The 26,587-nt window shown below is 43.9% G+C and overlaps 2 protein-coding genes across 2 annotated transcripts in view; both read right to left on the reverse strand.

Annotated features, from left to right (window-relative positions):
• Positions 1–1,621: 1,621 nt before the first annotated feature.
• tfcp2l1 (transcription factor CP2-like 1) lies at positions 1,622–17,434 on the reverse strand (the record flags this gene model as incomplete). Its single annotated transcript, XM_079276436.1, has 15 exons — positions 1,622–1,659; positions 1,782–1,833; positions 5,337–5,479; positions 5,684–5,766; positions 7,057–7,147; positions 7,288–7,381; positions 7,516–7,567; positions 7,923–8,026; positions 9,315–9,425; positions 10,060–10,212; positions 10,303–10,409; positions 11,908–12,013; positions 14,853–14,926; positions 16,735–16,883; positions 17,376–17,434. 15 exons carry the CDS (start codon positions 17,432–17,434, stop codon positions 1,622–1,624), a joined length of 1,416 nt encoding a protein of 471 aa, XP_079132562.1.
• An 833-nt stretch (positions 17,435–18,267) lies between these two features.
• The window catches only part of clasp1a (cytoplasmic linker associated protein 1a), a 64,654-nt gene continuing 56,334 nt past the window's right edge, over positions 18,268–26,587 (reverse strand). The window contains exons 35-40 of the mRNA XM_079276745.1: positions 25,114–25,170; positions 24,004–24,197; positions 23,676–23,804; positions 22,675–22,881; positions 22,128–22,244; positions 18,268–20,607 (exon numbers count right to left, since the gene is read on the reverse strand). Coding sequence (XP_079132871.1) covers positions 20,521–20,607; positions 22,128–22,244; positions 22,675–22,881; positions 23,676–23,804; positions 24,004–24,197; positions 25,114–25,170 — 791 coding nt within the window. The 3' untranslated portion in view covers positions 18,268–20,520. The remainder of the gene's footprint in view (positions 20,608–22,127; positions 22,245–22,674; positions 22,882–23,675; positions 23,805–24,003; positions 24,198–25,113; positions 25,171–26,587) is intronic.

Consider the following 26,587-nt stretch of genomic DNA (forward strand, 5'->3'; position numbering starts at 1 on the left):
CAAAGAAATCTAAAACACGAAACATAAGCCAACAAGACGGACGATCTCTTTTGCATCATCCTGATTTTGCATTATTGTGTGCTGTGTCCTCGATTAACCATATACATCCTGTATACCAGTTAGAACATCTCCCCCCATTGATGAAAACAGCACAAGCAGCAGAGTAAACATGCTCAGGCAATACTATTAGGATTGGAATGAAAGACGTTTTAAATCTCCAGCAGCAAGGTGCAGCTCTTGGATCAGCAAAATAGTGATTTGAATATGAAATATAAATATAAAATGAACTCTGAACTTTGTGTTAAATGTTTGATGTTTGTCCTAGGTAAAAAAAAAAAATTCAGCTGTGCCAAGAAGTATTCAGGTCAACCAAGGCATTAATATTTCTCAATAATCTAGACACAATGTTACTGAAACACACTGGATTCAGTAGAGGTCAATGTAACAAGATGTTCAGGGTGTCAGGAGGAATGCAGTAAAGCAGAGGCTGGTCTGTGGAGCAACACACTGAATTCTAAAGTTTTGCTGGCATAAAATATAATTCTTAATTTCTGAGGGAGGCTCGTCCGGCAACCGCAAGGTCGGCGGTTCGATCCTTGGCTGCTACATGTCCTGTGCCCAAGTGTCCCTGAGCAAGACACTGAACCCCTAACTGCTCCCCGGGCGCTTCTCAGCAGCCCACTGCTCCCAATAAGCTAGGGATGGGTTAAATGCAGAAGTTACATTTCGTGTATGTGTATATGTATATGACGACTCGAATAAAATCGAATAAAATCTCTCTATTCATGAGTGCAGTCACAGGTGAGTCAGTGGGCAACCCGGACCCATAATGCCTGTCTATGCGGCCGGGACTGGATGGGACCATAGCTACAGTGTTAAGGTAAGACAGACAGCTCGCAGCCATTTAGTGTGATTCAGATGAGCTGGTAGACTGAGATCATTTCACTAAAGGTCATGACTATTGCCACAAACATTCCCCGTTCTATCATGTCTGTAATGAACATGCCTGTTCTTCTTTTTCCACACTTGCTTGAGCTAACAAGCTCTGGCTGTGCACAGCTCGTGATTGGCTCAAGCGGTGTATGGGCACTTTTACCAAATTTCAAATGACACCCTGTCAAGACAAAAGGTTATTTATTATATGCAACAGAAACAGCCAACATTTCATTTCTAGGACAAGCATGAAAATAGTGAAGGGACTTTGCATTACATCAACACAACATAATACAGTTTTGTTCATTTGTTTTTTCTATTTGTTGGCGTGATGATGTGTGACATTTACTCTGCTTTTTAATCATGAAAGTCATTTGCTTGCATTTATAGGTGTTTCAGTCAAAAATGAATGCACATGAGAAGATATATTCCAGCAGTGTTTACCGCTAATTATAAGACATTCCAGGCATGAATCAGTAACTTAACAACAATACAAATTAAACAGAAAAAAATGAAAGAAAACTCAAACAAAGCACAAAATCAACAGCAAACTGAAAGCCGACTCGCATTTTCAAGTACCATCAATCGTATTAAATGTTACATATTGTAATCTAGAAGGACGTATGTACAAGCTGTGCAATTCCACTGATTCTCGGTGGAAACGTTGAATCTCCCGAGTACCTGTTGGTCATTTCAGCACAACGTGGTAGCCATCAGTGATTTCATCTGGATAACAGAAAACATTCCAGTAAAATAACATTCAAAACCAATAATCAAGCTACACAGGAGGGATAGTGAATGTTTAACAGTGAGTAGTGAATTTAGGGGTTGACAATACAAACAGCTACCTCTTATAATGCTGAGGATGAAGCTTGTTTCCTCCTTGAAGATCTGCACCATCTGCAACGAACAGATCGACCGATGGCAACACAGATCATTTAAGTGTTGCTCATGTATAAATCCCAATCCTCCCGAACATCATTTACAGGTGTCATAATTAGCTTTTGCTTGCATGGCAGTGGTAAATAGACAGCGCTAGAGAAAAAAGCCTTTAGTTTGCCTCTTTTCTTCCATTGAATGTAGCGCACATGACTTTTGTTACTTTTTTCGACACACCATACGATGACTTTTTTTGATACACTCATTCATACTACCATGCAAGGTGCCACCTGCCCACCTGTCCATCAGAACTATGTAAACATTTATACCCATTCATACACCGGCAGCAATTTAGGGTTAGGCGTCTTGCCCAAGGACACATCGGCATGGACTAGCGGAGCTAGGGATCGAACCGCCGATCCTCTGATTGATGGATGACACTGCTCTACCACTGAGCCACAGTCGCCTACATACTTTGACTTTTTAATGACTTTTTCCGACATACTATTCTATGTCATTTTTTATGACCTTTACTGACATAGTTTTAATAATTTAATTTAATTTAATAACTATAATATGACTTTTTTTTAATGACTTCTTTCGGATCATTTTTTTTCTTTTACTTTTCTGACAGGCTACACTATGACTTTTTAAAACTTTTTTTCTACATACTATACCATAACTTTTTTAAACTTTTTCAGACATAACGTACGATTCCTTTTTTATGACTTTTTTTAGACATTTTTAACTTACTATACTATGAAGCTTTTGTGACTTTTTTCAAGATATTATACTATGGACCAGGAGTCACTAATAGGTGGGCCGCGGTCCGGACCCAGACGCCGTTGTATCCAGACCTTTGACCTATAACCAATAGATTACTGAGGATTATTAAAGTTTGACGGACTGCTTCTACTTTAACCGGCGCAGCTTTTCTAGCCTTTACGGTTCTTGTTCATCGGTCCAGGAAACACACCGACCAATTACGTTACGCTGCTCTGCCAATCAAATATGTGTATTCTGAAACGCATCATGACTCGTAGGACACATATGGAGTGGTCTCACCGACGTCACGATCTCCTTAGTTACGAGGTCGGTCGGCCATGTTGGAGTACATACAGATCCTACATGGCGGCGCGTAAACAAGGAAGTGCGGCGAAAATACCATACTTTGAATCACTGGATAGTGCATCAAAGGTTCGCTACCTGGCCAAATTGAAGGTTATTGGTAACTTGGATCCCTATACGATGAGTGCAGATCATTTCAGTGCCGATCCTACTTATCTCCATCGGTAAACTACGCCAACATCTACGCATATCTCGTGAACACCCCCAGTCCTTACACAAAAGACGAGCTGGAGTGCTACAAAGGGCTCGACGCTTATAATCAGTTTGTCAGTGGACGGGTCCGAGACGTCAAAGCAACGGTCGTCGAGAATTCTCATCTCGTCATTGGAAGAATAAATATATACAGATCTGGTCAGATATTTAGCAATATTCAATGTTTACTCAGCGCAAACAGACACGTGTGTTTGTTTACATTGTACGTGCATGTCATTGTGTGCGTGTGTGTAGGAATTCACTTTCAACTAACTCCTAACTTCATCCCCCCCCCCCCACACATATATATATATATATATATATGATCTGACGTTAAACTCATATCAAGCAATGCTGAGGCTGCATCTCTGTGTTTCGCCTGTTGTAAGCGCTCGACACGTCTCTGGCACCGACTGCTGTCACGGGCCGATGAAGCTTCGGTAACCTTCTCATGTCCAAGTTTAATTTATATTTCCTTTATTAAATACTGTTCACAAACGAATTTGTAAATAAAATCACTGACCACTTATAAAGTGATCCGCACATACTCTAGTGTACGCCAAATTCCATTCCTTTATATCTCGAGAGATGCGTGACAGCCATTTCTCGCGACGTCGCTTGGATAGCTCCTTCGTGTCATTTCCTTGATGTGTAATGACCGCTGGCAAACGAAAGAATGATTTCTTGTCTATCAGCTCTGCTGCCACAACCAAAGACAGCACAAAAGTTCACCATGATCGATAGGTTATGCGACTCAGCCGTGCATGCCAGTGGCTTTGTGTGTACTCCAACATGGCCGACAGCTAAACTGTGACGTCACACGAGACCACTCCATACAGACCGGATAGTTGGAGAAGTACGTGACGTGCCCCAAAGAGCGAAATGTGGTCAGTGAGACCAGAGAGACCAGAGTCTTTCACCAAGAATGGACAGAGTCTTATAGGTTAATTCTTCCCACAGGCAGTTTAAAACCAGTAGGTCTCATATGTTCAGAGACCGTGACGATTATTAAAAGCTGTAATGTGAACCTCCACTACGAGACAAAGATCACATCTTTCCAGCAAACGTACCCACTCACATCCAAAATGAAGGCACAGAAAAATGAACGATCTCAGAGCCCGATATGATCAGAATCCTAACACGTTAATTCACTTCTAAGAACAGAGAGGAATAGAGCTGAAACAAGTGGTTTAATATCCACAAAGTTCTCTTTTTAGAAGATGACAATAATATGAATATCGTGGCTATTTTGGTCAATTCACATCCGAATGAACTGAATTTACAGCTGCAGGGCAATTCAGTGAAAATTCATTTTTCTAAAATGAATTTTCGCGGCTCTATGCCAACATGTTTGTTCAGCTCCGGCTGCCTGTGGTTACTCCTACAAGTTTCCAATGCTGGTGGAGACTATTAAGAGTTGAGCATGAAGCTGAAGAAAGCTCAAGCATCTGCTGCTCTTCAGCCCGCCTGCACGCCAGTCGTCTCCTCTGAGTAATGAGGCGCGTGAGAGAGAAGCTACTGGATGTAACTCCAGTTGTATAACGTTACGTGTGTACTGAGCCGAGCGTTGCTCCGTATCGCAGGGGAATGAAAGAAACAAAGCAACTGTGAGGGATATAATGAACAGACAATACAACCCGATCACGTTGTATCCGACCTGAAACGTAGACGATATGAAGTGGACGTTGACACCACAGCGATTTGTGGGCTGTGGTCTTAAAGACTCGAATTTGGCATCGTGGCCGTCGCCATCTTGTGTCAAAAGATTGTGGAGCTCGATAAAACATTTTTAGGAGACCAAAGTGTTACTATTAACTTCCATGAAAAAACACACGATGAAAGTGTTCAGGTCTGAGACGAAAACACAGACCAGACCCCTCCCACACCAGACAACGGCATAGTAGTGACCTGTCAATCACAAGGTAGCCCCGCCCTAAAGCACACCCTGCTTTATGGTCTGTTTTACTCTAAAAGGGACCACAGGTTACTAAATGAACATCATGCTGTGTTGAAGAAGACTTGAAACTAGAGATTCACTCTGATCTGAACGATAAAGCAAAGCCACAGGTAACAGGACAGCCATCAGCCCTTGTGTCAAGAGTGAATCTTAGCCGTGCTCCCAGGCCTGGGCCGCTCACAGCACTCGTTGGTCAATGGTTGAAGGTATGAAGAGTTAGTGGTTGATAGAGGAGACGTAAGGATACCTTGTCAGAGACGAGGACGTGGATCCCGCTGGCTTTCTGTCTGTAGATGTGTGTAATTTGCTGCGGAGTGATGCTGCACAGCAGAGCAATCTTTTCCGAGAGGTCCAACAGTGTCAGCTCCTCCAGGTACAGAGCGTGATAGACTGCAGGGAAGACAAGCGAAGACAGGAGGGAACACGTGACCGAGCCTCACGAACAATTACTACGTTAGATCCCATTCTTCATTTTCAAAAAACAGTGAATTTGATCTATGTTTTCCAGTCCAACAAAATGTTTTGTGTGATGAAATGTGATGACACCCTTTCAGGAGCAGTCAAATAAATGAATCATAAAGTATGTCCACCTACTGTCTCCCCCACCTGGCTTGATGGCAGGCTGATGTCTGGTGTGCTGCTGACACACATAGATGGTAAGACGGGGCTGTAGACACCTGGTGAATGTGAGCAGAGACTATTAATACTGGGTAGAAGATGCTGCAGTAGTAGCAGGACTGAAGATACTTCTTCGTTTGCCCTCTTGTCTCGGACTTAAAAGCAGGGAGTGGAAAGGTTGTGTTTTATCAAAGATCTCTGCCACAAATCTCTATTCATTTTTTAATATATATATACATATATATCTAATATACCTGTTTTGGTCTTAGACTGAAATTTCTACCATATTTTTAGGAAAGTACACGAATACACAGCGGGTCTGTTTGAAAGATACGAACATACTACTCCTACTAAGTATGACGTAGAGTTGAGTATGTAGTGTGATAACGCAGCAGATGTAGATTTGTGTGGACCTGAGAAATGCCGCATGTGTACTGGATTAACAAGAATGTGTGAGTGTGAGACATGAGTTCACAATCGCAGCGAAATATATTGCGGATCTTCCGACCGTCCAATGGTGGTTAAAAGAACTAACCTGTTATAATAATGCATGGCGAGCGACATTAAGGTACCGTAAAGAGGAAAAGCACGGTAGCTCACATTGATACGTACCGTAGAAAACATATTAAACACCAAAATATTGAATCATTTTAATTTGACTTAATAATACTGCAATAATACTACTGCATTCAACGGCAGCGCAGACCTGTGACCTCGTGATCGATACAGTCATGTGATGCAGATTACTTGAGTTCACTTCAGTGTGAACAGGCTGATGGTAATGGCATACGCATACCAGCCGCTAATTGTTCATTTAGTATGTAGTATGCAGTACACACAGAGTATGTCGTGTGTTGGCATGCAACATCATTTTCATCAGCTCAGATCATTTCTCCATTTGATTTCTGTCCCTGGACAGTCAGAGGACGATGTTCAGAGACGTTTCACGATGAAAATGAACCTGAAACTCCACAAGTGAAAGAAAGAAAATAGGAATTTTGACATGTCCCTGTCTTCCCCAGTGAACATGACACCCTTCCGCATATGCAAGCCTTCAAACTTTGTGAAATGATGACATGTCTGGACCGTTTTGACAATGCTGACCATGGAAATACTGGAGAGTCCAAATCAAAGAAGGGATCATATTAGCTGAGTCATTCATTCCACTTTCATGTCGCTCTGCGTTGCCTATGAAGCAATGATACGAGATACTTTCTCCATTTCCATTTTTCCATAAACATGACTCGAGTCACAGAGCTCCACCTGCACCATTTAACAAAAGGAGAACAAAACAAATCTGCACAATTCTGATGTGGCTGAGCACTTAGAGGTGCATCTTCATGTCTCACCTTCCTTTCATGGTGTTAAAGAGTCGAATACCATCTGCTGGACCGCAGATCTGGATCAGATCCTCCCTGCTCATCCTCAACAGATCGGCACCTGCAACGACAGCAGAACATCTATCCTCCCTGCTCAAAGAAGTAGTCAGTGAATTCCTCAACTTCTTTCCCTATTTAGAGTTTGACACTCAGCTGTGTGCCTGCTCTCTCAAAATGCGTTGTGATTTTTACCCCCGTTACCTGAGAAGCTGTAGAAGAGCTTTGAGAACGGTGAGAACCTGTAGCGGTGCAGCCACTGCTGCATGTCCTGAGGCGAGGATGATGGTAGAAGGTGCTACATGTCAAGAAGAAGAGGAGCCCTTGAAATAGGTATAGCAGCACAGCATCCACTGTCTCCAAAATAATGGCCGAAAAGGAATCGGAGAGCCACATGAGCACTTTCACACACCACGCTGCTGCATTACTTACATCACAGCAGCCGGCCAGGAGCAGCTCCCCTTGCTGGTTTGGAGAAGAGCTGCTGCAGAAACGTCCACATGAAGAGGAGAGAACAGATTGGGCTCTGAAACACATCGTCTACTGATGAAAACAGTTTCTAACTACACACACACACTTATACAAAATATACCGTGTACAGGTTGTGGAAGCTCATTCCTCTCAACAGTGTTGAGTAATCCTGGTAAGCACCCATAGAGGGAGCTCTTACCATGGTTAGTATTACCCACTGGTGTCAGCCGTGGTCAACCCCAGGCCCAGGAAGACAATCTAGACTTTTAGTCCGCCTTGACGTTAATCTGCAGAGCCCTGCTAGCCACAGTTGATTAGGTGGGTGCTTAGTAAAATGGTGATATGTGGCAGCGTGAACGCTGACTCACTCATCTGTGAAGCTGCAGGAAGTTGGGGAGCTGTGGTAAACTGGTGACGGAGTGCTGCTGCTGCTGTGGCTGGTGAGATTCAGGGCATCGGGCCAAGGAGAACACTTGAGAGAGAGAACCAGAGAAAGAGGAGGGAAGGTGATCATCCAACCTGACAAAGTAATTACATCTGAGCACAAAGATAACAGGCGTCAACATTTCCATATCTAAATATTAAGAATATCATGTTAGAGCTGTGTGTAATGTTATAGATATTACTTATAATAACAAACCTACAAAGAAGCATCCCTGAACTCAGCCCACTTCAGGTTTCTGAACAACTCGTCTCACTCCCAACTCGTCAAGATATAATAATAATAATAATAATATGTTTAGTCCAGGGGCAAACACAGTCAAGCTTGTTTGCACTTCATGTCAATGTTTTCAGCAGCATAGTGCAGTTCAGATGCACATTTACTCCAGAACTGTAAAGTTTTGCAGTATTTTTGCTTTAGTTCAGTGGTTCCATTTTATACTTTGTATAATTTTACTTTACTATATTTCAAAGGGAAATATTGTACTTTTTACTCGTGTACATTTCTCTGACAGTTATAGTTACTGAACGATAGTTACAGATTCATATTTTACATGAAAAACATGATCAACATGATCTATTGATATTGATTAGACCAACCAACAGACAACAAAGCAGTAAGCTGTTCATATTGAATTGCTGCTAATGCATCAATAATTATAATACAATGATATATACCATTCTGAAAGAGGCTGTTCTACAAAATATGTACTTTTTAACTTCATAAGTTCATTTTGCTGATAAAACCTCTGCACTTGTACTGAAGTCAATTATTGAAGGACTTTTATTTCAATGCAGTATTGTCACATTTTGCTGTTTTTTACTTTAGCAAAGGATCTCTGTTCTTCCAGCACAGGTTTTCAGTCATCTCTTTGTAAACTCACACAGATGAATGGTTCATAGTTTTAGCTCTGATCAGGTTTGTTTTTATTCCGGATGAATGACAAACCAGATTAACAGAAACTGCTGAGTCACTTGTCATCCAAAGACACTGAAGTGATGCAACCAATCATTGACAGAACTAAGCGCCAAAGCAAGCACACTTTAAAAAGGAACAACTCAAAGCAACATCTTAACGTACAGTGTTGCAGTACTGCTTTAAAATGTACTGTGGAGGCAAAATGATTGGATTGGTGGATTGTATTCAGGTGAAGCACAAAGAAATGAAATGTCTGATAAAATTAGATAACATCAGAATTTACCGCTGTGGGACCAATGAAGTTGCAGCATTACAATGCTGTTGATAAAATGAAAGCAAACAAAGGATCCTCTCAGATCTGCTCTGTTATGTAATGGGGCGATAGATGGAGAAGCCTCACCTCTTTCAGCACGGTGTTCTCATGGGACAGTTGGTACTTCTCTCTGTCTTGAGAGACCTTTTTATCGATCTTTTCTCTGTCTGTCTTCAGTTTGCGATCAGCTCCTTTAGGCTTCAAAAAATACATCAGATGTCAAATTTAGAAAGCTGTCATAGAATATGATATGTGGCCCAATGATTATTAGAGCGTAGCGTTACAAAGGTTACTATATTGTAACACTAGTTCAATAAGCACAGGTGGAGCCCTCTATTGAACTCTATAGGTATTATTCTCTTCCGATTACGAGCATGCATTAGCCCAAGGGGAATTTGCATAATCTGACCCGGCCAATCATGACGTGCCTACCCGAATACTTGCGGACCCTTCAGGATGCAAGGGAGCACACAGCACTACCAAACTATCCTACACCTGCTATAGAGGGTAGAGGGTTCTGCCTGTGCTCATAGAACTAGGGCTGCAGTATATGTATTTGTTCTAACTCACAAGGGCTCTGCCCTCTACTGGACAGGATGGGTACAGTGGGTGGAGCCAGATGAATGCACGCCCTGCTGCGACATGTTGTCCACCCGACCACACTGATCCCGACCGGCAAGAGGTTAATCAGTGGGCAACTTGCACGTCCTGATTGGCGTACTCATGATGGGAGGAGAGTAATACCCTTCGAGTCCAGTAGAAGGCTCTGACTGTGTGAGTTAGAACTTGGTGCAATACAAATATGAAGATAATCGTCAGGCAAGTTTCATACCTTGAAGACTTTGACCTGGCAGCCAGAAGAATGGACATGCTCCACGTATTCCCCGTGTTCATTGATGGTGAAAGTGTCCAGCTGGATACGAAAGGGCACTCCTTTCTCCCCACCGTGCTTCCTGGGGGTGAACTCAGTGCTGATGCAGTTAACCTGAGGAAACATGACAGGAGACGGACTGTAAGTTTGCCACATATGTATTAACGGCCCCCCTCTAGACGTTTGACCAGAACCCATCTGTACCTGGATGAAAACAGAAGAGTTCTTGACAGGATCCCAGAGGAACTCAATGGTGTTGAGATGCAGAGGGTGTGAACTGGGCTCCAGTATCCCCACTGACAATGGGATATCTGCATATAATGCAATAATGAGTCAGTCAGTTCACATTTGCTAAAAAGCCCCTCAGAATATGTTTTGGCAATCAGCTTCTTCAGCGATGGGGTCCGAACTGAACAGACAATTTGGATCACACCAAAAGGTTTTTCTTAGCCAGGTCGAACCAGCAACGATGGTCTATTGGTCGGTCCTCTGCTCTGGTCCACCACCTTGGTCCGGACTGAAATATCTCTACAACTATTGGATGACTTCCTTCAGAATGCTGAAGTTAGCAGTTAGCACAAAGCACTGCTGTGCCTAAGTACAGCCTCATAGAGCCGCTAGCATGGCGGTAGAACCCTCGTCTTGTTTAGTGACAAACTTGTAAATAATACCCACGGATGTTTTTTCAAAGCTTTCACTATGATTGTTACTTATTTGGATTTGGACAAAGTTGGACACTGGTGTCTGAGTCCAATCCGATTTTAGTTCTATCAACTAATTGTAGCATGTCTAATCATCATTTAGTTTCATCAACTAATGGTAAGATGAATTTAGATGTTGCTAGCAAACTTAAGATTGCCTCGGGAAAGGCAAGACAAGTAGAGCCCTGTGAGCTAGCATCTGCTAGCGTCGACTTTCACTGTATGAAGGTTATGTTCTGAGATGCTGCGGCCGTTGTCAGATCGGTCTTTTGGTCAGTTGATGGACACGCCGGTTACATTCAGAGTCCTTATGCAGCTTTTGGTGACCCCCTTCGACCTGTTGTGAAGGCGATCTTTTGAGGCAAGAGATCTTTGTGGCGCTTCGGGGTTTGGGCTGGCATGCGCTGGTTTCCTCCTTGCTTTGGAAATGACCAAAGTATCTCAAGCCATCGGTGTCATCTTCCTTGTTTCGTCCAGTGAGCGGTTACCTTGATGCATCATGAGATCAAGCTGGTCGCTCCAGTTATTTGGTCTATTTGAGTTTCCTGCTCGGCACTAACTTTGTTGTTCCTGATGCTTTTTAAAGTTAACTAAAAGGATTTGTTGTAGACGCACAACTTAGTGTGAAAACTGAAGGATACCGGGAAACTGAGTTAAATGGCTTAGCCGCCATTTTGAGTGGTGATCAGACAGAGCTTAAACTTTGTCTTCAATGAAGCGTTACTGTGCACGTCACATGTATGCCCTCTTTTACAACCTGAGATTAAAAAAAATGAAACTGGGAGTGTGGTGACTTTCGCTGGATACCCAGAGTTGTATGACTTCACCTGCCAAAGTGGCCTTGATGGCAAATCAGTGCAGTACTTGAGATTTCGGGAAATTTCTTTCATTGATTTAAATTATTGACTGTTAGTACAGTTCATGGTTTGTGTTTTCCATCTGCTAAATGTGCTCTCTCTGATGTGGCTAAATGTGCCGTCGTCTTTTACGCATACTTTGGTCAGCAAGCAAGCACTACAATGGCAGAGTATGCAGATAAATGCCTTGCTCAACTGATCTGTTGATCTTTGTTGAGTTATCAGCTCATATTTCAGGACAGTAAACGCACCTATATCCAGGATTCGGTCTCCAGGTCGGTTCCACCTCCATCCCTCCAGCTGCTGATGCTCCATATACTGCAGTCGACGGTCATGAAACACCACGCGCACAATGCTCGACGGTCATGAAACACCACGCGCACAATGCTCTGTGAACAGGCAGGATCAGTTTAGGCCAGAGCACAGCTATAACTCGCACATGGCCGAACAGCTGGACTGTTGGGCAAAGTGCAAAAAAGACTCCCTTCATTTATTCATCTCAACATATTGAGGACATTTCATTGAGCAAGGGTAAGTAGGTGGAAACTCCATCTCCATTCCAGATGCTCTTCATACTTAAAGAGAGCATCTGCATATATCCATGAGGGAAATGAGACACTGCCAATGAGCTACATGTGAGCTGTAGCACTAACATTGACTTTACAACATTAAATCAGGGCTCCCGCAATCACTTGCACAACATATTTAAAGATCCCATGACCTCATACCGCACTCGTGAGCGTAATTAAAAACTCCTGTTCTACATTTTTCAACAAACTTTCTCTGATAAGACTTACGTTTTTTCCTTACGAGTTGACAAAATGTAAACTACTTTCAAGTCTTGTGGGAACCCTGAACATGAAGACGTCTTCGTTCTGCCCACCGTAAGTACTGCAGAGCAAGTAGCTTTTCAACCAACTGTGTGTTTGCTTGTAACTTATCTTGAAACCATAACAGTCAATAAATACATACTATTGTCCCTGCTCATAGAGCGGGATTTTATTAAAGGGACACTCCATCGGTTTTACACATGAAGCTCGGTTTGATCATCTCAAGGAGTACTTTGTTGAAGGACCGGTGTGTAGCATTTAGGGGATGTGGGGTAGTGGGCCTTTACTGTAGGAGGCAGTGAGGATCATTATCCAGTGGCATTATGGGAAATGTAGGAACCCGTATTTGTGACCAATTCTAGGGACTAAAAGTCAGGATATATTATCCTCTGCTGCTTTGATTTTGTCCATTCTTTATTTCGATGGGTTTCTGTTTTATGAAAGTGCACTCCTAAAACACTGGAGAGCCTCTTTAGCAGCAACGCTCTGCTGTGTGTATTTCACTCCTGTCTCTCTGTCTGTCCGTCTGTCTCTCTGTCTGTCCGTCTGTCTCTCTGTCTCTCTGTCTGTCTCTCTGTCTCTCTGTCTGTCCGTCTGTCTCTCTGTCTGTCTCTCTGTCCGTCTGTCCGTCTGTCCGTCTGTCTCTCAGTCCGTCTGTCTCTCTGTCCGTCTGTCTCTCTGTCCGTCTCTCTGTCCGTCTGTCTCTCTGTCTGTCTCTCTGTCTGTCTCTCTGTCCGTCTGTCCGTCTGTCCGTCTGTCTCTCTGTCTGTCCGTCTGTCCGTCTCTCTGTCCGTCCGTCCGTCTCTCTGTCTGTCCGTCCGTCCGTCTCTCTGTCTGTCCGTCCGTCCGTCTCTCTGTCTGTCTCTCTGTCCGTCCCTCTGTCTGTCTCTCTGTCCGTCTGTCTCTCTGTCCGTCCGTCCATCCGTCTCTCTGTCTGTCCGTCCGTCCGTCCGTCTGTCTGTCTCTCTGTCTGTCTCTCCGTCTGTCTGTTTCTCTGTCCGTCCGTCTCTCTGTCTGTCCGTCCGTCCCTCTGTCTGTCCGTCCGTCTCTCTGTCTGTCTGTCTGTCTGTCTCTCTGTCTCTCTGTCCGTCTGTCTCTCTGTCCGTCCGTCCGTCCGTCTGTCTCTCTGTCTCTCTGTCTGTCCGTCCGTCTGTCTCTCTGTCCGTCTGTCTCTCTGTCTGTCTCTTTGTCTGTCTGTCTCTCTGTCTCTTTGTCTGTCTCTCTGTCTGTCTCTCTGTCTGTCTGGCCCTGTAGGTCCCTGGTCGGTGGAGTCAATCAATGCAACTGGAAGCACCTGCCAGTCTCCAGGAGACCTGTCTGTCCCAGCCCATGGTCTCTCTACGTCCTCCATTCCTATGGCACCATGTTTGTTTGGTTGGATTTGGTCGTGTTTCTTGGGTTTTACTCCATGATGACACTGATTACCACACCTCACAACCTCAGCATGTAGTTGAAGTCATTGTATGTTTAGTTAGTAAACTTGTACACCTTTAAGTTTGAACCCTCCCGTCCTTTGTCATGACTTATGAGTCGGGTCATGACACAGGACATGAAATAAATCACCAAACTAAATGAACCACCTGTACAATCATGTACCGTTGGGATATTTATGGAGGGAGGATCATGCGTGACCGAGCACCAGAACTCAAAAGGCCCAGGACCCAGCCCGTCATGTGTTTGCATAGAAGCCAGCTGTCTCATTCTTGTGTTTCGAGGATTCTACTGCTCTTTTAACGTTTCAGTCTCAAGCAATGGCAGAAGGCCTGACGACAGAGACATGTCAAGTGGATGCACTCACACAGAAGTGACATAAAAATGAGCTCTCCTTACTCTTGAGTGTGTTGACAAACGTCTTTGCAATGAATGGAGTCACTTTTGACCATCTGAAATGCTGTCAGTCAGTAACAGTGTGTGTGAAAATGACTGAACTGATGAGCTGCTAGTGGGGTTTTATTCAGAAAGCCATGGGATCCGGAATACACCGCTTTATTTTTTAAATTTCCATCAAAGACACACAATATTTCACAAAATCATGTGTACGTGTAGAGATGCCCAAGTCTTTCTGAAAGAAGTCCCAGTGAAGCAGAGAAAAGCTGATTGGCTGATTGGTTGAGACGGATCATAGAGAGTGTGTGGGGACAACATGTGTGTTTGTAAGGGGTTTGTGTGAGATCTAGGAGAGAGGAAAGGTAAGTTTGGGTGATAGTACCAAGCTCTCCAAGGTCCACACCCCACCCCTGAAGTGGAATGGAGGGTCGAGGGACCTGTGACAAACCAGGAAAACGGATACATGAAAACAGATAGAGGAAGAAAGAGGAAGAGGTCATGTGAAGTCAAAAAAACAAAACACAATGCCTTACACCTACCTTCACATATTTGCTGCTTATATCTGTATACTCCACTAGTTTTCTGTTAAGCATACGGATTTCGTAGGACTGACCTACATTTTAAAACATTAAAAAAAACCTGATTAAAATTGAAAAATGGGAAAATCAGTCAGAAGAGAGGGTCAGTGGAGACAGAAACTGAATCAATTCAGAAGGCGTTGAAGGCAGAGATCAAGGCCAGCCACTGGAAACGCTTACATAACTCCATCCTGATCAAATGTGAGGATTTAACCTCCAATCAATGCATGTCATCTTAACCTGGCAGTGAAATGATTGCATGCTACAGCAGGCTCACTTTCATTGTGCTTTTTTCACCAAATTACTGTTACAGCAGATGAGCAGGGCAAACTTATGATATAGGGACATTAAAATATAGGGACATGAAGCACAAATAAGAAATGTCAGCGTTCAACTCGAGACAGAAACAATCAGAAGGTTCCAGAATGATGTGAAGAAGAAGTACAATGTAGAAAGGAGGAAAGATAATAAGTTGAGATGAGAGTTAAAACACATATAGGAGCTCATGTTGCACACATAACTCAATCATAATATTAATATGTTGTGATTATCTTACCACCATCATTTCAGTCAAGTTAGTAATTCAAAAGACTAAAATGTTTTTTTGTGTGTCGGTAATTATGTTGACAGTATACAGCCTCGTCTAGATGTGTGTGTGTGTGTGTATTAATAACTGAAGCAAAATAAGACCAAAAAATATTATAAATGTGTTAAGCAACTGAATAACTAATTGTGAAAGTTATCCATGACTGAACACTTACAGTTGAAATTGAAATACCTCTGAATTTATAGCATTTAGAAATTTTACTTACAAATCTATACGTCTGATTTGAAAATTATATATTTTGGAACTCAAAAACTTAATTTCAAGATTTTAAGGGTTCACAAATTCAAATGAGTCAAATGAAAAAAATAAGGAAAAGGGTTGCTGTAAATTGGGTGAGTTGATTACAGACATCACCGCTGCCTAGGATAACTACGGATCTGTCCAATCAGTGTACGCCGTCTCAGTCACATGACCCAAGACAGAGAAGTCCAGATGAGGGTCAGAAGCCTCGGACACTGGAACGTTCTGAATGAGTGAAGCCGGAAACTGCACCACTTGGAACATGGATCCCCAAACCAAAGTTCAGATGGATGGATTTTAAAGTAAAATAATTCAATGCTACAGATTTCAATATTAAGTATTCAGTAGTTGTTCAATTTAGATATGCAACAATTGGTTGATTAAGCGAAAATAAAACTAAATCTACATTTAATAAAAGAAAGTAAATCTGAAACAATTTTGAAAATTTATCAAAATTATAATAAGTTTATAATAAGTTTACAGGCAAAACTGTCAAATATTCTATGACAGTAAATAAAATATATATTAAAGTTTAGAATGTTAGTTAGACAAAACAGGCATATTGAAGACATGGCCTGTGAAAAATTGTTTGATCATTTTTTATAAACGTGTTAATATACATATAATATATCATTGGCTTAATGAATAATCAAGAAAATAATCGGTGGATTATTCTAATGGAAATTATATTTGCAGCCATAATTAAATTTCACAACTGGGTGTAAAATGATGTGATAAAGAATTATATATATGTTTGTATATATATATATATATATATATGGATGTGTGTGTGTTGCAGGGTCCCAAACTCGGGGTGTGAATTTAAATGAATTCAAGTGAACATGGTCTCATTCACCAGGATTCAGCCTGACGCTGACTGGTAATGGGTTTGAAATCCTGCATCAGCATTAATCTAGCTGCTGCTGCTGCTGGGACGACATGTGACAAATGAGCTCCAGCTAACGTGGACATTCAGCTAGCAGGACAGATAGCTACCTTGATTGAGATAAGTGAGACTCTCCTCCTGCTGCTTCACAGCCGGCGAGGTGGCTGCACACAGAATGTACTGGAACGGGCTCCTCTTGGACCCGTGCTCAGCCATGAGCCGGGCTTCTTCGTTTTTCAAGAAAGGTGCCAAGGCCTCTCTGAAAGAGAGCAGAAGGAAGGACGAGGGGGGCGATGAAGGTGACTGTCCTTTCTCTCTTTTATCTTATCATTTAATCACAGGAACAAAGGTGCAAAAGGTTGATGTTACAAAATACAGCCTTACTTATCCAGCTCAATTCACTGAACGTGTACGATTGAAAAAGAGAAAAAAGTAGTTCTTACGATCTGTATCTGCTGTCTATATGTGGATTTTGAAAACAATGCTCCTTTAAATTAACCATTGAAATGCATTTGAAAATTCTGATTTCACATGGCAGTTAAATGTGAACAGTACAAATACTCAAATGAGGCAGAATTACTGTAAATGTGCACATTTTAAAAATGAACTTTAAGCCACGTGAGCACTTCTACTTCTCTCCATATATTCTTGTGCAAGTAAACATTGCTGCTTTGATTTAACCTGTTGTACAGAACTTCCCCCAGTTGCACGAGAGTGAAATGAAGAAGTTGAAGCATGGCTTGTGCTTTACCGAATGTAACTAGCAGAGTGCTGGTGGTAGGACTCAGGCTGGGAATGGCAGAACAGCATATTCTCCAGTGCGATGTCTTCTTGTATCCCAGGACCACGAGGGGGGAGGACGTGGAGACGGACGGTGCTAGCTTTGGCCTGCTGGCGTCCTCAGATCTCAGCTCAGAGAGGTTTTGCAGGCAAACCTCGTCGCCTGCCTCTTATATCGGCCCGGTGATGTCATCAGGACTCTCACTTGTTCTTTTTTAGCATACCTCGGATGACCTTTGAGAGGCGGAGAGCTCAGGCACACCTCCCACCACCAATGCTTCGCCGGGTTGATGCATTAATAGCAGCTTTCACCTGACCGCTTGTTGACACTGCTGACAGTGTGGCCCTGAAGCTCACTTAGGGTAATGATATTTGGAGGTGTATTTTGAAAAAAATGGAAAAGAAACCCCCCTCAGCTTTTGGGGAATAAAGAAGGGCACGGGCCTTGAAATGAATGAAAGTAAAGGTAATTATCTGCTGTCTTACAGGTCTAAGAACAGCCGAGGAAGAGCACTGTGCTACTGCGACTGACTAATGGCGGCGATAGAAAGACTGCTCAGTGAAACACATGGCTGGCACAGTTTGATCCCATGTGCATGTTTGGTTTGAATACAAACCCCTGCAGCTGCTTTCCGGTCTCGTCTGAGCTCCTCGGACGTCCCAGAGATTAGGAGCGGGTCATGTGACAGTCTGCTCAGGTTAATGTTTAAATGCAGAGCAGCTAAGCACACCTCAGCGCTGGGACGCGTGTGTGCTCCTACGTGGACAGACGACCTGCAGACCCGCCAGCTTTGACCGACTTATGAATCAAACTGCTTGTTGGCAGCTTTCAAATCTGGGATCAATAACCAAAAGACATTCAGTTCAGTTCTTAGTCTGTTTATTTCTAGAGCACACAATTTCTTTACATTGTTGCAAACCTATCACAGGTAGAAGTCAATAGCAACAACAAAACCCTTCTGTACAGTTTATCATGAGGACAAAATAAAATATATAAATACAGGTATGAATATTACAGGACCGCTTGAGACAAAGAAGGACAGGGTGCTGTAGAACATGCATAGTGTTTGCAAGGAGAACCAGGTGGTCTGTGAGGACCAGCAGTGTGACAGCATGTGCCAGTGGGCCGATTGGTGGACTTTATTATTACGAGGCTGACTAATGCTGCGGACCTGTTGAGGGGATTCAGCAGACGGAGCGGTAAGGTAGAGTGCAGACATGTTACAGGGCTGTGTGTTGCCGAACATCATTTTCAGTACCAATGCTTAAAAAGCAAATCATAACACGTAATAAGTCTGTACATTCATTTGCTTAAATAACCACAATTGGCCCACTCTCAGTGGATTCCCTGAATGAAAACACCACTCAACTAAAACAGTCCCGAGTGACATCAGGAACACTTGTATTTAATATCATCTCCATATTTAAAGGCATAACGAGTCTGGTCCCTTCCTGTACAATGATGAACCAAATCATATCCAGTAACAACAACTCTGATCAGATGGGTGAAGGTTCCCAGTCAGGGATCTCTGGACTCGGATCTCTCCAGCTTCAGCTTACAGAGAGATCCACACCTCAAACTTAACACTGAAATAAAATACTCACGGATGTAGAGTTAGTGGGTACTTAAATAAGCCAAACACATTGTGGTCATACGAGTGTGGCCAATGGGACTTCCTCCTCGACTGAACCAATACATCAGAGATCAGTACTCTGATGATGTCACAAGTGCACTTTAGCAGCCTGGGCCCTTCACAACAGCAGGTCGGCATGAGCTGCAGGTTACATGCAAGCTAGCTTTGCTGTCGTGCAAAAAAAGCGAGATCGTCAACCCGTTCTCTTCTCTCTCTTATTTTTTTTACTGACATTATTTAAAAGTCTGCGAAGCAGTGGTCAAAACGTGTATGTACAAAGACCTTTTCTTTGTGGATCTCACAGGAAACCCTTAACACCGTGTTTGCATCGTCGCAGGTCAAGAACACGGCCGGGGTCCGCTCCTGCAGATCGACATTGACGTTTGTCGGAGGGTTACAGTGCCGAACGTCTCCGAGGTCCCGGGCAACTAGAATGATGTGTTGAAGTGGACACGGCCTGCTAATGTCTCCGATTGCTCGTCTCTCTCCCGACTCTACGCTGGGAAAACATCTGCCGCTATTTACAAAGGACTTCCTCTTCAAACAGCCTCTCCACTGAGCAGGAGTTGCCACAGACCGGCAACCGACCGGCAACCGTTTGTCAAAGCACGTTGGACAACTTAATGCAGAATGTTCTGTGAGAAAACACAGGCAACACAAACGTCTGCTGATTGTGTTTTTCAGGACAAATGAATCAGCATTCACACAAACTTTCATCTTCTGAACCTCAAAATAAAGTTCTGCACTAAATTTGGAGGATTGTCAATTCTGTAGCTGAAAGGTTTTGGCAACTTGTCGAGTGTCACACGGTTTCTGTTAAAGGGGGTTCAATAGTTGAGCCACTTTTAATGACAAATTAGCATAAAAAAAACTACAATCGATGGACAGGCCACGATCATGATCAATAAACTTAAAATATGAACTAAAAATGATTTCTTTCTGTGACATTGCTCCCTTACATATTTCTTTTTTTCTTACAATATTTGGTTTTCATGCTCCCCAAACCAGAAATGATCCCACAACATACGGGCTCATCACCATCACTGGGCCAGCCAAATGACATGTCATCCCAAACTGTAGTCGATCCGACAGAAAGCTCTTCACTCTGATCACCAATATGTCTCGGCATCACGTCTGAACTCAATCTATCTGATGTGAGGGCTCAAGGAGAAACGGGCTTCCGCACACAGACGGCGGTGTGGAGGTTGTGGGAACCGCGGAGGAAGAGAAAGTGCTTTTCCTACATCCAAAAACTCCAAATGTGTTGATTCCCTCTCCACCAGTCCAAACCCAAACCACGGGTACATTCAAAAGGTTCCTAGAGCTAAGGGGGGGGGAACTACATGATAAATAGGTTGCTGACAGCAGTGCTAGGAGGAGGAGGAGGAGGAGGGGAGCTCGGAGACGGAGCAGTCTGGAAGAAGCCCCGGAGATCTTCCAGCGTCGTCCATCCACAGGGTCTCCAAATGAAACCTCCCTCCATTAACTGTGGGAGGAGACGTCCGAGGAACTGCTGCTATTGCTGTTGGTCGTCTGGGCTCGCTTGATGTACAGGTTCAGTAACTTCATCTGCAAAGACAACAGACACCAGTCATCATTGATGTTGGGGAGAATGCCATGTGACTTCCCTTTCAGGCCTTAAAGGAGAACGTTTTGTGTGTCAGTGACAAACGGTGACAGCAACTGTTCCAGTATTGATGGAGAACGCTGCAGCCAGCAGCCGCTAAACCAAACGCTCAGTAGACACGCGGAGCAACTCCTCACCACAATGTACGTTTACTAAAACGTATCTTTGTTCCCCTTGAGCATGACGGGCTACATTTAAACTGATAAAAGAGGAAACAGATGCTTCTTGTGATAAGGGTTTGACAGTAGACACGCTGCTTCTAAGTGTCTCACGACTGTTTGGGAACTAATGACGTACATTAAATACGGGCATGTTATTTCTACACAATTTAGTAAGTACGTACTCATATTAACAGAATCTGAGCTCAAAGAGAAATATGATGAATCTGCCAAACATCTTGGGTGATGCTGGTTGCAGTGATTTCCAGCAGACTAGGCACAGGAAGTGCATCCTCCCGCCGGTTAATATCTACAAACAGAAGGAAGGATATTGATTTTGGGATCTGAAGGGTTCAGGTTTCTGGTCCGTGAGGAGAGCTGGGATGTAGTCTGGAAACCCAGCAGTTGCCGTCTGACAATGATCAGCTTTCTATTGGTTTGAAGTGAGCTCGTAAACTGGCTACTTGTGAAACAATTCGGTCGCGGACGTCGTCTCTAAACTCCAGTTTTGTATCTCAAGTTGCTAATTGGACCGAAGGAAGTCGTGTCCCAGATATCTGCGGGTTTCACCAGAAATATCGAAGCTTCTCTGTGGTCGGACCGATGCGTTCTGAGATGGACTTGTACTTGTATCGTGGTCTTTGCAAACAGAAATGTTGTGAAACCTTTCCACAGGCCAGAAAACACAGGAGCGTGAGAGATATTGTGATATCAGACAACCTTCTGACATCATCTTTTTATTACACTGCATGCTTTCAAACACACAAAACTCAGACTTTGTCCTTCATCATTCAATCAAAACCAATGCTCCATGTGATATTGGCACCATTGCTTTGGTGCATTTGTGAGGACTTGGCCTGGCCCATGTTCAGTTGGAGAGTCTTGAACATTTGCCTTTCCATCCTCCCTGGACCTAAAAGACTCCACTGCAAAGTACAAGGTGAGAGTGTGACGGTGCTTACTCAGTCGATACTGTACGTACCCGGCTGCTTTCAGATAACCAGCTGTGCAACAGGTCAAAGCGGAGGACCCCTCCATGCAGGTGAACCTGACCCTCAGCTTAGCCCTTACATAACCCAAGGACAGTAGAGCAAATATATATATATATATACAGTATATAACAGCGCGCTTTATCATTGGAGAACCGGTTGAAAGCTGCTGAGAAATAACAACATGGGAAGATGATAAGGCTCCGCGTCTGTTGAAGAGGTTTTGGTGTGTGTGTGTGTGTGTGTGTGTGTGTGTGTGTGTGTGTGTGTGTGTGTGTGTGAGATCGTGGACATGCAAAGAATTCCAGTCGTTACCTTGCTGCCCGTGAGCAGTGCCAGGTGGGGCTTGAGATCCTCACCAATCACAGAGTAGATAGCCACCAAACAGAACACGCTGGCCTTGCGAACGCTGCTCTCTGTGTTGTCATAGCCCTGCAGAGAAACCAGACAGCATCAGGCACCACACACACACGCGTGCACACGCACACACGAGGGCTCAGCAGGAACGTGGGAGGAGTCGCAGAAGAGTGCAGAGTACACGCAAACATTTCCAGGGACAAATAAGGCAAATAATTCCTAAAACTCCAAATATGAACATTGTCCAAATAAGCCCTTTTGGAGCTGTTTGTGCTCGGCCTGTCCACAAAGAGCTCTCGTGTTATTCAACCCATATGAATTAGGACAAGCATTTAACACTGTTGTCCAGCAAATAATGATTATTTAATTTCAGTTCCCTTAAAAGTCTGTTTGCTTGTTTGTGAGTGTCCAGTCTGAAAAAACAAGAAATCTCATCTGAACCATAAAAGTGTGCAAATTGAACAATCTGTGAAAGCTCCTGCTGTGTCATGTTTCAGGCCCAGACCTGTAGGAGTCCTGGGATGATGTCAGGCAGCAGCTGCAGTAAGGAGTCCTTGGCGATGCGTTCAATGACTTTGGTTTGCATCTTGATGGCAGCCAGGTTGATGGGGTAGTCGGCTGTCTGCACGATGGGACACAGCACCTTGATGCACTGCTCAGGGTGGATGGAGCCGGCCAGGGTGGACGCCGCCTCCTCGGCCGCACGCACCACCTAGAGAACACGTGAACGCGTGCATGTTAAGACCAGTGACATAATGTGGGAAAAAACAATGATCAGTTTATCAACTGTGATCAGTTTAAGTGCATCAGTTTGTATTTGTTATCAGCATTTGGTCTTTGTTTAGCCACGGTCTGCACCCGCTGACCGTCCTGGTAGGACCATTGCTGGCTTATCCTGAGTTCATGATCACAGGCAGCAATAAACTGGATTTATCGAGAGGTCACAGGATCACATATCACACGAAAATACATCTTTTAGGCTTCAAGTAATGAGTTTGTGTTCAGTAAGCCAGAGCACGGACCAATCAGCTTCCTGTGAGGAGCTATTGGCAGCTAAGGGCGTGGCTTAGGTGTGTGTGTGTGTGTGTGTGCGCGTGTGTGACGACACGGCGCAGCGAGTGATCAAAGAGGTTAGCATAGATGCTGCAATTGCATCAACTCTTTAAGACCTGGGGAGTATTTCTTCATTACAAAAAGAACATCCAGACTCCAAACTCCATCTACTGTCGGTAACACACTGACTGAAGGAATGCAAAGCATCCCTTTAACGATGGACCACATGATGTGTGCTCACTGAGAAAAGGTTCACACGTGGTGGTGGAGAGTTATCACCAATAGATAAAGTATCTCAGGAGTTGGTGGAGACCAAAACAGATCTAAAGAGGAGAGTCCATCAGGTTGACACAAACATGACTCCACATAAATGTGTCTGCTGGATGCGTGAATCGGCAACAGTTTGAAAGTACTGCAATGTGGTGTATTTCCCCATTTGTGTGTGCCGTGCACCTCCTTGTGAGAGTCTTTGTGAGCCTCCAGGGTCTTCATGATGGTTAGCTCAGCATAGTTTTTGAAGCGGGCCGGCTGGTTCCTCAGAATCTCTTTCAGCAGACGCAGGGCCAGGGCTCGGATGGTGTGCTGGGACACAGAGACATGGGCAATCGGTTCAAAGGAGAAACATGCATACATTCAGAGTGTGATTCCCACCTGTACCTGTTAAGCTCAGAGGGAATCAATATCCTCCACACACAAACATTCACACGATTCAGCTGTCTGATAACCAGCAAACCTCTAGAGCAGCACACACACAGACACACAGAGCCACGAAACAGCGTACCTCTTTATCACCCAGCGTCTCCAGCAGCAGCAGGAGGATGGTTTTGAAGTGTTCGTCCCACACAGCCAGGCTGTCCTCCCGTGTGATCTTCAGCAGCTCCACCAGGGCGCCTTTACGCTCCTCGGAGCGCTCGTTGTGATTGGACAGTTCCTTAAGCAGGTCGGCTACCAGGTCAGAGTGGTCGTGACCGATTGCTAGCCAGGACAGGATGAGAGTGATGAGTTACGTATCAAATTGTACATGGAAAACACAGCTACTCACATCTTGCACGAGCACCAAAAACAAAAAGAAATCTTCGAGTCATCCATCAGTCATTCGTTCATGCATCTTTAATCCTATCAGACCAGTAGAAGAACTCAGTCAATGCTGAGAGGAACTTTGACTGCTGTCCAATGCAAATAAATAAACTCGGAGAGTAATCGCTCATCATTTCTAAATGGATTGTAAAAACAAATGTATTTTAAAAAACATTGCACTTTTCAGACTGAAAACAAGGCCGTGCATCGTGTGTGAGGGATGCACCTCTGAATGCACGGCGGAGCGAACAGTGTGCAATGAAGGCCTCAGTCACGGCATCATGGGACGTCATCGTTACATTTTAGAAATGAATTTGGCTGCCGTTTATAGATTTTGACGTTTGCACGGACAGTGAAAGGATGGTTGTGCAACCTAATTCTAACATGTGATGTTCTTCATTTTAGTTTGACCATGGTTGTCCGTGTCGGGACAACATGTCCTGACACGTCATACATGTTAGTGTGATGAAGCTGTTATCGTGTATTGTTACTAGATATTCAACTGTTGAGAAGATGTTACTCGTTATTGCCATACTCTGGAACTCTAAAGCAGAAGAAACCACCCAAACATTCACTTCCTCACACAGAAGGCCTCAGACATTACTAACAGCCTCACGCTGGCAGCAGGACAGGTTGCACTCAGTGAACACAGCTTAGAGGTAGAAAGAAGTTAGAAGACCACGGAAGAAGCGGTGATGTGAGTGGAGAGAGCTGATTAGATCATGCAAACACACACAGAGGGTGAATGGAGTGCGGGTGCAGTCAGTACATCAGTCATCCAGTCGGTCAGTCAGGCGGTGGGAGGCATGTTTACCGGGAGCAAAGACCTTGGGGAGCTTCATCTTGTTTTCGGCACTTTCCTGACGGCGGCCTGGAGAAGAGGGGGGTTGAAGGTGGAGGTGGGGAGGTGAGGGACAGAGGGGTGGGGGGAGGTTAGGTGCAGAGCAAGGGATGTGGTGACAACCCACAGACCACAGCTCCTCAGTAACCGGGCGAAAGTCAAAGCTGACGACACATAATTCATGCCACACTTATGGGTGAGGTCATATCCTGTGTCAGGTCTCTACATCACTGAACAGCAGCAACCTCGCCTCCTCTACGTTATCAGACATGACACATGACACAATGGGGGGGGGCACAGCTGCCGGCTTGTGCTCTTATGATTCTTTTCACAGATGCACGAGTCGCACAAAACTCCTCCTCGACCCTGTGACAATCTGTTCACCTCTTTGATCAGAGCAGCAAAACAAGGACAGTTTCATCAAAATAGAAAAGCTTAAAGCAGGGGTGTCAAACATACGGCCCGCGGGCCGGACCCGGCCCGCCACGTCATTTTATGTGGCCCGCGAATCCGCCAGCAAAAAAAAAAAAAAATAATTTTTTTTTTTTTTTTTTTTACAAAAATTTAAAGTTAGATGTGAAAATAAAAATATCCCCATGGTCGAAATTATGAGATAGAAAGTCGAAGTGATGAGATGGCATGTTGTCTGTGTGCCGACATTAAAACTATCACAACAGGTGGACAGGAGATGCAACAGCCCATAAAGAGGATTTCCAACAAGTTTCTCAACATGCGTACTTCTCTGTACTGAAACGTCATCAGTCTCAGCCCAAGTACTGTTCCAATTCAAAGTTCACATCGAGCCAAGCACGGCCCTAATGCCCGGATGTGGCTCGCTCTGCCCATTTTACCCGGGATGCATCGGAGGTGACTTGTCTGTACTTGGGACAGCCAAATATCCCAGAATGCATTTTGCACCAGCAACAGGAAACAATGGCGGAGGAGAAATCACACAACTGGAAGTACGTGTTGTGGAAGTCACAGATATCCCGGGAAACTAAACTAACTATGTTAGGAGTACCGTAGTTACATTTACACCGTCTTACATTTACAACCGGCCCTTTGAGGGCGACCGTGATGCTGATGTGGCCCCAGAGTGAAAATGAGTTTGACACCCCTGGCTTAAAGGTATTAAACAATGAGGCCCTCAAACTGTGAGTCAGTGAACGAAGGGATGCTCATGAGAACAAAACTCATGAGTCTGGTATCTGAGCGCCTCAGTGGTGCATGGGAGGATGTCATAACGCATTGAGTGTGGTTTGTGAAGACGTTCTGTGTCGTGCAGCTGCTACGAGCCACGAGTCACGCTTTGTGAGCTCTCCTGTGTATATGTACAGTACAGTATGTATATGTACAGTATGTACATATACATACTGTACTGTATATATACAGTACAGTATGTATATGTACAGTATGTATATGTACAGTATGTACATATACATACTGT

The sequence above is a fragment of the Melanostigma gelatinosum genome (genome assembly GCF_949748355.1).
Source record: "Melanostigma gelatinosum genome assembly, chromosome: 10".
NCBI lineage: Eukaryota > Metazoa > Chordata > Actinopteri > Perciformes > Zoarcidae > Melanostigma > Melanostigma gelatinosum.